The sequence below is a fragment of the Oncorhynchus masou genome, chromosome 2 (assembly GCF_036934945.1).
Source record: "Oncorhynchus masou masou isolate Uvic2021 chromosome 2, UVic_Omas_1.1, whole genome shotgun sequence".
Lineage (NCBI taxonomy): Eukaryota > Metazoa > Chordata > Actinopteri > Salmoniformes > Salmonidae > Oncorhynchus > Oncorhynchus masou.
Genome location: NC_088213.1, coordinates 1,231,870 through 1,245,302, shown reverse-complemented (window position 1 = coordinate 1,245,302; position 13,433 = coordinate 1,231,870). Strand labels below are relative to the sequence as shown.

The 13,433-nt window shown below is 46.9% G+C and overlaps 1 protein-coding gene across 1 annotated transcript in view; it reads right to left on the bottom strand.

Annotated features, from left to right (window-relative positions):
• LOC135554301 (insulin-like growth factor 1 receptor) overlaps positions 1-13,433 on the bottom strand; it is a 103,723-nt gene that overhangs the window by 57,379 nt on the left and 32,911 nt on the right. The window contains exons 5-6 of the mRNA XM_064986527.1: positions 6,793-6,929; positions 4,898-5,042 (exon numbers count right to left, since the gene is read on the bottom strand). Of these exons, the coding sequence (XP_064842599.1) occupies positions 4,898-5,042; positions 6,793-6,929 (282 nt within the window). The remainder of the gene's footprint in view (positions 1-4,897; positions 5,043-6,792; positions 6,930-13,433) is intronic.

Sequence of the window (13,433 nt, the reverse complement as noted above, 5' to 3'; positions counted from 1 at the left end):
TTAACAGGGCCAAACAGAGAGAAGACAGAGAAAATGAGAGAGGAGAGGGGTAGATTTTAACAGGGCCAAACGGAGAGAAGACAGAAAATGAGAGAGGAGAGGGGCAGATTTTAACAGGGCCAAACGGAGAGAAGACAGAAAATGAGAGAGGAGATGGACAGATTTTAACAGGGCCAAACGGAGAGAAGACAGAAAATGAGAGAGGAGAGGGGCAGATTTTAACAGGGCCAAACAGAGAGAAGACAGAGAAAATGAGAGAGGAGAGGGGCAGATTTTAACAGGGCCAAACGGAGAGAAGACAGAGAAAATGAGAGAGGAGAGGGGCAGATTTTAACAGGGCCGAACAGAGAGAAGACAGAGAAAATGAGAGAGGAGAGGGGCAGTAGAACAACACAACTTTAACCACTTTAGTTCCGTGAGGTCTCAGGAATGGCAGGAATGCAGTGAGCCTTGGAGCAGATACCTTTCTAATCAGAGAGAGACAAGGCCGAGGGGAAGTGGAGAGGGGGAGAACGGATGAGGAGAGGTGGGGGTTTAGGCCAAGGCCCTCTCGTGACCTCGGATGCCATTTTTGAAAACTTTCCGATCGCTCCGTGAGGTTGAGGTGGCCCATTAGCGAGAGCAACGAAGGAGCAGACAAAGCAAGGTCATACTATCTAGGCCTGCCCTGGCAGATCCATCTCATCCAAACCACCACAACACATGTTGCTGCTGTGGTTTACAGTTGAATCAGAGGCAATATTAACACAGCAACAACATATTTTACAAGTTGAGAACACATTCTACCTGGGGAATAGTTACAGGGGAGAGGAGGGGGATGAATTGACCAATTGGAAGCTGGGGATGATTAGGTGACTTATAGTTTGAGAGCCCGATTGAGAATTTAGCCAGGATACCGGGGTTAACACCCCTACTATTACAATAAGTGCCATGGGATCTTTAGTGACCACAGAGCCAAGACACCCATCTAACATCCCATCCGAAAGATAGCAACCCTACACAGGGCAATGTCCCCAATCACTGCCCTGGGGCATTGGGAAAGAGTGCCTCCGACTGGCCCTCCAACACCACTTCCAGCAGCATCTGGTCTCCCATCCAGGGACTGACCAGGACCAAACCCTGCTTAGCTTCAGAAGCAAGCCAACAGTGGGATGCAGGGTGGTATGCTGCTGCCTAACATAGTGGGATGCAGGGTGGTATGCTGCTGCCTAACATAGTGGGATGCAGGGTGGTATGCTGCTGCCTAACATAGCGGGATGCTGGGTGGTATGCTGCTGCCTAACATAGCGGGATGCAGGGTGGTATGCTGCTGCCTAACATAGTGGGATGCAGGGTGGTATGCTGCTGCCTAACATAGTGGGATGCAGGGTGGTATGCTGCTGCCTAACATAGTGGGATGCAGGGTGGTATGCTGCTGCCTAACATAGCGGGATGCAGGGTGGTATGCTGCTGCCTAACATAGTGGGATGCAGGGTGGTACGCTGCTGCCTAACATAGCGGGATGCAGGGTGGTATGCTGCTGCCTAACATAGTGGGATGCAGGGTGGTATGCTGCTGCCTAACATAGTGGGATGCAGGGTGGTATGCTGCTGATTAACATACAAAGCTGACAGAATGAAGAGGGGTGGGGAGCTGGTCCTCCTTTACAAAGCTGACAGAATGTAGAGGGGTGGGGAGCTGGTCCTCCTTTACAAAGCTGACAGAATGAAGAGGGGTGGGGAGCTGGTCCTCCTTTACAAAGCTGACAGAATGTAGAGGGGTGGGGATCTGGTCCTGGTCCTCCTTTACAAAGCTGACAGAATGTAGAGGGGTGGGGAGCTGGTCCTGGTCCTCCTTTACAAAGCTGACAGAATGTAGAGGGGTGGGGAGCTGGTCCTGGTCCTCCTTTACAACGCTGACAGAATGTAGAGGGGTGGGGAGCTGGTCCTCCTTTACAAAGTTGACAGAATGTAGAGGGGTGGGGAGCTGGTCCTCCTTTACAAAGCTGACAGAATGTAGAGGGGTGGGGAGCTGGTCCTCCTTTACAAAGCTGACAGAATGTAGAGGGGTGGGGAGCTGGTCCTCCTTTACAAAGTTGACAGAATGTAGAGGGGTGGGGAGCTGGTCCTCCTTTACAAAGCTGACAGAATGTAGAGGGGTGGGGCGCTGGTCCTCCTTTACAAAGCTGACAGAATGTAGAGGGGTGGGGAGCTGGTCCTCCTTTACAAAGCTGACAGAATGTAGAGGGGTGGGGCGCTGGTCCTCCTTTACAAAGCTGACAGAATGTAGAGGGGTGGGGAGCTGGTCCTACTTTACAAAGCTGACAGAATGTAGAGGGGTGGGGAGCTGGTCCTCCTTTACAAAGCTGACAGAATGTAGAGGGGTGGGGAGCTGGTCCTACTTTACAAAGCTGACAGAATGTAGAGGGGTGGGGAGCTGGTCCTACTTTACAAAGCTGACAGAAGGTAGAGGGGTGGGGAGCTGGTCCTCCTTTACAAAGCTGACAGAATGTAGAGGGGTGGGGAGCTGGTCCTGGTCCTCCTTTACAACGCTGACAGAATGTAGAGGGGTAGGGAGCTGGTCCTCCTTTACAAAGCTGACAGAATGAAGAGGGGTGGGGAGCTGGTCCTGGTCCTACTTTACAACGCTGACAGAATGTAGAGGGGTGGGGATCTGGTCCTCCTTTACAAAGTTGACAGAATGTAGAGGGGTGGGGAGCTGGTCCTACTTTACAAAGTTGACAGAATGTAGAGGGGTGGGGAGCTGGTCCTGGTCCTCCTTTACAAAGCTGACAGAATGTAGAGGGGTGGGGAGCTGGTCCTACTTTTCAAAGTTGACAGAATGTAGAGGGGTGGGGAGCTGGTCCTCCTTTATAAAGCTGACAGAATGTAGAGGGGTGGGGAGCTGGTCCTCCTTTACAAAGCTGACAGAATGTAGAGGGGTGGGGAGCTGGTCCTGGTCCTCCTTTACAAAGCTGACAGAATGTAGAGGGGTGGGGAGCTGGTCCTGGTCCTCCTTTACAAAGCTGACAGAATGTAGAGGGGTGGGGAGCTGGTCCTCCTTTACAAAGCTGACAGAATGAAGAGGGGTGGGGAGCTGGTCCTCCTTTACAAAGCTGACAGAATGAAGAGGGGTGGGGAGCTGGTCCTCCTTTACAAAGCTGACAGAATGTAGAGGGGTGGGGATCTGGTCCTGGTCCTCCTTTACAAAGCTGACAGAATGTAGAGGGGTGGGGAGCTGGTCCTGGTCCTCCTTTACAAAGCTGACAGAATGTAGAGGGGTGGGGAGCTGGTCCTGGTCCTCCTTTACAACGCTGACAGAATGTAGAGGGGTGGGGAGCTGGTCCTCCTTTACAAAGTTGACAGAATGTAGAGGGGTGGGGAGCTGGTCCTCCTTTACAAAGCTGACAGAATGTAGAGGGGTGGGGAGCTGGTCCTCCTTTACAAAGCTGACAGAATGTAGAGGGGTGGGGAGCTGGTCCTCCTTTACAAAGTTGACAGAATGTAGAGGGGTGGGGAGCTGGTCCTCCTTTACAAAGCTGACAGAATGTAGAGGGGTGGGGAGCTGGTCCTCCTTTACAAAGCTGACAGAATGTAGAGGGGTGGGGATGGGGATGACAGAATGTAGAGGGGTGGGGAGCTGGTCCTCCTTTACAAAGCTGACAGAATGTAGAGGGGTGGGGAGCTGGTCCTCCTTTACAAAGCTGACAGAATGTAGAGGGGGGAGCTGGGGACAGAATGTAGAGGGGTGGGGAGCTGGTCCTCCTTTACAAAGCTGACAGAATGTAGAGGGGTGGGGAGCTGGTCCTCCTTTACAAAGCTGACAGAATGTAGAGGGGTGGGGAGCTGGTCCTCCTTTACAAAGCTGACAGAATGTAGAGGGGTGGGGAGCTGGTCCTCCTTTACAAAGCTGACAGAATGTAGAGGGGTGGGGAGCTGGTCCTCCTTTACAAAGCAGACAGAATGTAGAGGGGTGGGGAAAGGAACTAATGGGGCAACAGGAACTAATGGGGATCCATAATAAACCCCAGGAAGAGTAGCTGCTGCCTTGGCAGGAACTAATGGGGATCCATAATAAACCCCAGGAAGAGTAGCTGCTGCCTTGGCAGGAACTAATGGGGATCCATAATAAACCCCAGGAAGAGTAGCTGCTGCCTTGACAGGAACTAATGGGGATCCATAATAAACCCCAGGAAGAGTAGCTGCTGCCTTGGCAGGAACTAATGGGGATCCATAATAAACCCCAGGAAGAGTAGCTGCTGCCTTGGCAGGAACTTATGGGGATCCATAATAATCGCCAGGAAGAGTAGCTGCTGCCTTGACAGGAACTAATGGGGATCCATAATAAACCCCAGGAAGAGTAGCTGCTTCTTTGGCAGGAACTTATGGGGATCCATAATAATCGCCAGGAAGAGTAGCTGCTGCCTTGGCAGGAACTAATGGGGATCCATAATAAACCCCAGGAAGAGTAGCTGCTGCCTTGGCAGGAACTAATGGGGATCCATAATAAACCCCAGGAAGAGTAGCTGCTTCTTTGGCAGGAACTTATGGGGATCCATAATAATCGCCAGGAAGAGTAGCTGCTGCCTTGGCAGGAACTAATGGGGATCCATAATAAACCCCAGGAAGAGGAAGAGGAGGAAGAGGAGGGAGGGAGTGGTGGTGGTGGTAGTAGTAGCGGTATTAGTAGTTGTAGTAGTAGTGGTAGTAGAAGCAGTAGTGGTAGTGGTAGTAGTAGTAGTAGTAGTAGTGGTAGTCGTAGCAGTAGTAGTGGTAGTCGTAGCAGTAGTAGTGGTAGTCGTAGCAGTAGTAGTGGTAGTGGTAGTGGTAGTAGCAGTAGTAGCAGTAGTAGTAGCTGGGGGAACGAGGATGAGGATGGATGAGGATGAATGAGGATCCATAATAATGTGGTAACATACTCGTCCATCAGATCCTCTCCATTGATGTAGCGGAGGCTCTTGAGGAAGGACAGGGAGCCCAGCGTCTGAGAGTGTCTGATTCTCACGTAGCCAGTCACTGTCTGGATCAATCCCATGAAACTCTCCAGCTCAGACACTATGTTCTCTAGAGGAGGAGACAGAGAAAGGAGTTAGGATCGTTGCCTCTCACTGTTCTCTAGAGGAGGAGACAGAGAAAGGAGTTAGGATCGTTGCCTCTCACTGTTCTCTAGAGGAGGAGACAGAGAAAGGAGTTAGGAGCGTTGCCTCTCACTGTTCTTCTCTAGAGGAGGAGACTCTAGAGGAGGAGACAGAGAAAGGAGTTAGGATCGTTGCCTCTCACTGTTCTCTAGAGGAGGAGACAGAGAAAGGAGTTAGGATCGTTGCCTCTCACTGTTCTCTAGAGGAGGAGACAGAAAAAGGAGTTAGGATCGTTGCCTCTCACTGTTCTCTAGAGGAGGAGACAGAGAAAGGAGTTAGGATCGTTGCCTCTCACTGTTCCCTACTATAACAGGCAGCGATATATAACTGCACTATAACAGGTAGCGATATATAACTGTACTATAACAGGTAGCGATATATAACTGCACTATAACAGGTAGCGATATATAACTGCACTATAACAGGTAGCGATATATCACTGCACTATAACAGGTAGCGATATATAACTGCACTATAACAGGTAGCGATATATCACTGCACTATAACAGGTAGCGATATATAACTGTACTATAACAGGTAGCGATATATCACTGCACTATAACAGGTAGCGATATATAACTGTACTATAACAGGTAGCGATATATAACTGTACTATAACAGGTAGCGATATATAACTGTACTATAACAGGTAGCGATATATAACTGTACTATAACAGGTAGCGATATATCACTGCACTATAACAGGTAGCGATATATAACTGTACTATAACAGGTAGCGATATATAACTGTACTATAACAGGTAGCGATATATAACTGTACTATAACAGGTAGCGATATATAACTGTACTATAACAGGTAGCGATATATAACTGTACTATAACAGGTAGCGATATATAACTGTACTATAACAGGTAGCGATATATAACTGTACTATAACAGGTAGCGATATATCACTGCACTATAACAGGTAGCGATATATAACTGTACTATAACAGGTAGCGATATATAACTGTACTAAAACAGGTAGCGATATATAACTGTACTATAACAGGTAGCGATATATAACTGTACTATAACAGGTAGCGATATATAACTGTACTATAACAGGTAGCGATATATAACTGTACTATAATAACTGTACTACAGGTAGCGATATATAACTGTACTATAACAGGTAGCGATATATAACTGTACTATAACAGGTAGCGATATATAACTGCACTATAACAGGTAGCGATATATAACTGTACTATAACAGGTAGCGATATATAACTGTACTATAACAGGTAGCGATATATAACTGTACTATAACAGGTAGCGATATATAACTGTACTAGAACAGGTAGCGATATATAACTGTACTATAACAGGTAGCGATATATAACTGTACTATAACAGGTAGCGATATATAACTGTACTATAACAGGTAGCGATATATCACTGTACTATAACAGGTAGCGATATATCACTGTACTATAACAGGTAGCGATATATCACTGTACTATAACAGGTAGCGATATATCACTGTACTATAACAGGTAGCGATATATAACTGTACTATAACAGGTAGCGATATATCACTGTACTATAACAGGTAGCGATATATAACTGTACTATAACAGGTAGCGATATATAACTGTACTATAACAGGTAGCGATATATAACTGTACTATAACAGGTAGCGATATATAACTGTACTATAACAGGTACTTACGTCCTCTACGGATGTTGATTTGTAGGTTGCCCTTGACGACGGTACATCCCTTCAGAGACTGGGCTGCGTCCACGGAGTCAATGACCTTCTCATCACAGATCTTATCACATAGCCCGTCACACGCACTGCAGAACATACTGGAGATGGGGGAGAGTGGGACCGGGACAGTCAGACAGACATAAAACATACCAAGGTATACTGAACAAAAATAGAAACGCAACAAACCATTTCAAATATTCTACTGAGTTACAGTTCATAAGGAAATCAGTTTAATAAATTCATTAGGTCCTAATCTGTGGATTTCACAGGACTGGGAATACAGATATGCATCTGTTGGTCAGAGAGAACAGTTTAAAACAGATAGGGGTGTGGATCAGAACCAGTCAGTATCTGGTGTGGATCAGAACCAGTCAGTATCTGGTGTGGATCAGAACCAGTCAGTATCTGGTGTGGATCAGAACCAGTCAGTATCTGGTGTGGATCAGAACCAGTCAGTATCTGGTGTGGATCAGAACCAGTCAGTATCTGGTGTGGATCAGAACCAGTCAGTATCTGGTGGGGATCAGAACCAGTCAGTATCTGGTGTGGATCAGAACCAGTCAGTATCTGGTGTGACCACCGTTTGCCTTTTGGCCATCGAAGGTGAGCATTTGCACACTGAAGTCGGTTACGGCGACGAATACTCAGACGAATACTCCATCCGCTGTGCCTTCAACCGGCCTCCGTCGGAGCAGACGCTACTACTAGCCCCGGGATACTAACCTTAAACGCCGTGTGGCCTGCGTGCCAGCGTAGTGGGGCTTCCCTGTTCCATCTACTGCTGCCCCCGGGACACTGATCACCTGGCTACATAGCTGATACATGCTGGACTGTCCATTAATCACAGTACTCCATTCTGTTTATTTATATTTTATCTGTCGGCCCCAGCCGCATTCAGGCTCTGTGTGTAGTTAATACGACCCTCTCTGCCTCGTCATCGCCATTTTACCTGCTGTTGTTGTGCTAGCTGATTAGCTGTTGTTGTCTCACCTACTGTTTTAGCTAGCTCTCCCAATCAACACCTGCAATTACTGTTTGCCTCGCTGTATTTCTCTCTCAAATGTCAATAAGCCTTGTATACTGTTGTTCAGGTTAGTTATCATTGTTTTAGTTTACAATGGAGCCCCTAGTTCTACTCTTCATACCTCTGATACCTCCTTTGTCCCACCTCCCACACATGCAGTGACCTCACCCATTACAACCAGCATGTCCAGAGATACAGCCTCTCTCAACATTACCCAGTGCATGGGCTTACCTCCGCTGTACCCGCACCCCACTATACCCCTGTCTGCACATTATGCCCTGAATATATTCTACCATGCCCAGAAATCTGCTCCTTTCATTCTCTGTCCCAAACGCTCTAGGCGACCAGTTTTGATAGCCGCACCCTCATCCTACTCTGTTCCGCGGGTGATGTGGAGGTAAACCCAGGCCCTGCATGTCCCCAGGCACCCTCATTTGTTGACTTCTGTGATCGAAAAAGCCTTGGTTTCATGCATGTCAACATCAGAAGCCTCCTCCCTAAGTTTGCTTTACTCACTGCTTTAGCACACTCTGCCAACCCTGATGTCCTTGCCGTGTCTGAATCCTGGCTCAGGAAGGCCACCAAAAATTCTGAGATTTCCATACCCAACTGTAACATTTTCTGTCAAGATAGAACTGCCAAAGGGGGAGGAGTTGCAGTTTACTGCAGAGATAGCCTGCAAAATAATGTCATACTTTCCAGGTCTATACCCAAACAGTTCGAACTTCTAATTAAAAAATTCAATCTCTCCAGAAATAAGTCTCTCACTGTTGCCACCTGCTCCAGACACCCCTCAGCTCCCAGCTGTGCCCTGGACACCATTTGGGAATTGATCGCCACCTATTGAGCTTCAGAGTTTGTTCTGTTAGGTGACCTAAACTGGGATATGCTTAACACCCCGGCAGTCCTACAATCTAAGCTAGATGCCCTCAATCTCACACAAATCATCAAGGAACCCACCAGGTACAACCCTAAATCTGTAAACATGGGCACCCTCATAGACAGTATCCTGACCAACTGGCCCTCCAAATACACCTCCACTGTCTTCAAACAGGATCTCAGCGATCACTGTGTCATTGCCTGTATCCGCTATAGGTCCGCTGTCAAATGACCACCCCTCATCACTGTCAAATGCTCCCTAAAACACTTCCTGGCCCGGGTATCCTGGAAGGATATTGACCACATCCCGTCAGTTGAGGATGCCTGGTCATTCTTTAAAAGTAACTTCCTCACCATCTTAGATAAGCATGTTCCGTTCAAAAAAATGCAGAACTCAGAGCAGATATAGCCCTTGGTTCACTCCAGACCTGACTGCCCTCGACCAGCACAAAAACATCCTGTGGCAGAGTGCAATAGCATCGAATAGTCCTCGCGATATGCAACTGTTCAGGAAAGTCAGGAACCAATACACACAGTCAGTCAGGAAAGCAAAGGTCAGAAATGTGTAGCTCTAACCATGGAGAACAAGAGCACCTCCTCCCAGCTGCCCACTGCAGGCAACACGGTCACCACCGATAAATACATGATAATCAAAAACTTCTATAAGCATTTCTCAACGGCTGGCCATGCCTTCCGCCTGGCTACTCCAACCTCGGCCAACCCCCCCCGCAGCTACTCGTCAAAGCATCCCCAGCTTCTCCTTTACCCAAATTCAGATAGCAGATGTTCTGAAAGAGCTGCAAAACCTGGACCCGTACAAATCAGCTGGGCTTGACAATCTGGACCCTCTATTTCTGAAACTATCCGCCGCCATTGTCGCAACCCCTATTACCAGCCTGTTCAACTTCTCTTTCGTATCGTCTGAGATCCCCAAGGATTGGAAAGCTGCCGCGGTCATCCCCCTCTTCAAAGGGGGAGACACCCTGGACCCAAACTGTTACAGACGTATATCCATCCTGCCCTGCCTAAGGTCTTCGAAAGCCAAGTCAACAAACAGATCACTGACCATCTTGAATCCCACCGTACCTTCTCCGCTGTGCAATCTGGTTTCCGAGCCGGTCACAGGTGCACCTCAGCCACGCTCAAGGTACTAAACGATATCATAACCGCCATCGATAAAAGACAGTACTGTTCAGCCATCTTCATCGACCTGGCCAAGGCTTTCGACTCTGTCAATCACCATATTCTTATCGGCAGACTCAGTAGCCTCAGTTTTTCTAATGACTGCCTTGCCTGGTTCACCAACTACTTTGCAGACAGAGTTCAGTGTGTAGAATCGGAGGGCATGTTGTCCGGTCCTCTGGCAGTCTCTATGGGGGTGCCACAGGGTTCAATTCTCGGGCCGACTCTTCTCTCTGTATATATAAATGATGTTGCTCTTGCTGGGGGCGATTCCCTGATCCACCTCTACGCAGACCACACCATTCTGTATACTTCTGGCCCGTCCTTGGACACTGTGCTATCTAACCTCCAAACGAGCTTCAATGTCATACAACACTCCTTCCGTGGCCTCCAACCGCTCTAAACGCTAGTAAAACCAAATGCATGCTTTTCAACCGTTCGCTGCCTGCACGCCCGACTAGCATCACCACCCTGGATGGTTCCGACCTAGAATATGTGGACATCTATAAGTACCTAGGTGTCTGGCTAGACTGTAAACTCTCCTTCCAGATTCATATCAAACATCTCCAATCGAAAATCAAATCTAGAATCGGCTTTCTATTCCGCAACAAAGCCTCCTTCACTCACGCCGCCAAACTTACCCTAGTAAAATTGACTATCCTACCAATCCTCGACTTCGGTGATGTCATCTACAAAATAGCTTCCAATACTCTACTCAGCAAACTGGATGCAGTTTATCACAGTGCCATCCGTTTTGTTACTAAAGCACCTTATACCACCCATCAGTGCGAGCTGTATGCTCTAGTCGGCTGGCCCTCGCTACATACTCGTCGCCAGACCCACTGGCTCCAGGTCATCTACAAGTCCATGCTAGGTAAAGCTCCGCCTTATCTCAGTTCACTGGTCACGATGGAAACACCCATCCGTAGCACGCGCTCCAGCAGGTGTATCTCACTGATCATCCCTAAAGCCAAAGCCTCATTTGGCCGCCTTTACTTCCAGTTCTCTACTGCCTGTGACTGGAACGAATCGCTGAAGTTGGAGACTTTTATCTCCCTCACCAACTTCAAACATCTGCTATCTGAGCAGGTAGCCGATCGCTGCAGCTGTACATTGTCAATCGGTAAATAGCCCACCCAATTTACCTACCTCATCCCCATACTGTTTTTATTATTTACTTTTCTGCTCTTTTGCACACCAGTATCTCTACTTGCACATGACCATCTGATCATTTATCACTCCAGTGTTAATCTGCAAAATTGTAATTATTCGCCTAACTCATCATGCCTTTTGCACACAATGTATATAGACTCTCTTTTTTTCTACTGTGTTATTGACTTGTTTATTGTTTACTCCATGTGTAACTGTGTTGTTGTTTGTTCACACTGCTATGCTTTATCTTGGCCAGGTCGCAGTTGTAAATGAGAACTTGTTCTTAACTAGCCTACCTGGTAAAATAAAGGTGAAATAAAAAAATAAATTTAAAATGTTCTGAGCAGGAACTGAAACGTTAGCTTTCTTGCATGGCACATATTGCACTTTTACATTCTCCTCCAACACTTTGTTTTTGCATTATTTAAACCAAATTGAATATGTTTCATTATTTATTTGCGGCTAACTTGATGTTATTGATGTATTATATTAAGTTAAAATAAGTGTTCATTCAGTATTGTTGAAATTGTCATTATTACAAATAAAATTAAAATAATAAAATTACATTTTAAAATATTTAAAAAAATAATAATAAATAAAATAAAAAATATATATATTATTTTTTATTTTATTTATTATTTATTTATTTTAAAAATCGGCCTATTAATCGGTATCGGCTTTTTTAGGGAACTCCAATAATCGGTATCGGCGTTGAAAAATCATAAATCGGTCGACCTCTAGCTAGCACAGACTGGAATATGTCCCGTGATTCTTCCAATGGCATTGAATACCCCATATAGGTCACTGGCTTCATCAGTACATACAGCAACCAGAAGCCATGGATTACAGGCAACATCCACACTGAGCTAGAGGCAAGAGCTGCCACTTTCAAGGAGCGGGACTCTTACCCGGAAGCTTATAAGAAATCCCGCTATGCCCTCCGACGAACCATCAAACAGGCAAAGCGTCAACACAGGACTAAGATCGGATGGCACTACACAGGCTCCGATGTGGCAGGGCTTGCAAACTATTACTGACTACAAAGGGAAGCCCAGCCGCGAGCTCCCCAGTAACACAAGGTAACCTGCATAAATGACTACCAACCCTTAGCACTCATGTCTGTAGCCATAAAGTGCTTTCAAAGGCTGGTCATGGCTCACATCAACACAATTTTCCCAGAAACCCTAGACACACTAATTTGCATACCACCCCAACAGATCCACAGATTATGTAATCTCTATTGCACTCCACACTGCCTTTCCCACCTGGGCAAAAGGAACACCTACGTGAGAATGATATTCATTGACCACGGCTCAGTGTTCAACACCATAGTGCCCTCAAAGCTCATCGCTAAGCTAAGGACCCTGGGACTAAACACCCCCTGGGACTACTCCCTGTTCACCCATGATTGAGTGGCCAGGCACGACTCCAACACCATCATTAAGTTTGCTGACGACACAACAGTGGTAGGCCTGATCACCGGAAACAATGAGACAGCATATAGGGAGGAGGTCAGAGACCTGGCAGTGTGGTGCCAGGACAACAACCTCTCCCTCAATGTGATCAAGACAAAAGGAGACGATTGTGGACGACAGGAAAATGAGGACAGAGCACAACCCCATTCTCATCGACGGGGCTGTAGTGGAGCAGGTTGAGAGCGTTAAGCTCCTTGGTGTCCACATCACCAATAAACTATCATGGTCCAAACACACCAAGACAGTCGTGAAGAAGGTAAGACAAAACCTATTCCCCCTCAGGCGACTGAAAAGATTTAGCATTGGTCCTCTGATCCTCAAAAGGTTACAGAAGTCGTGCGTACGGAACAGTACCTCACTGGGTCCAAGCTTCCTGTCATTCAGGACCTCTATACCAGGCGGTGTCAGAGGAAGGCCCAAAGAATTGCCAAAAACTCCAGTCACCCAAGACAGACTGTTCTCTCTGCTTCCGCATGGCAGGCAGTACCGGAGCGCCAAGTCTAGGTCCAGGAGGCTTCGAAACACCTTCCACCCCCAGCCATAAGACTCGTGAACATCTAATCATATGGTTACCCGGACTATTTGCATTGCTGCTGCCCCCCCCCTCCCCCCCACCACCACAATTCTTACCCTGCTGCTACTCTGTTTATTATCTATGCATAGTCACTTTAACTCTACCTACATGTACATATTACCTCAATTAAGCTGTGCCCCCGCACATTGACTCTATACCCTCTGTATATAGCCTCGCTACTGTTATTTTATTGTTGCCTTTTAATTGTTATTTTTAATTTCTTTTTTTAATTCAGATTGTTTTAGTAAATACTTTAACACTTATTTTTCTTAAAACTGCATTTTTTTTAAGGGCTTGTAAGTAAGCATTTAACTGT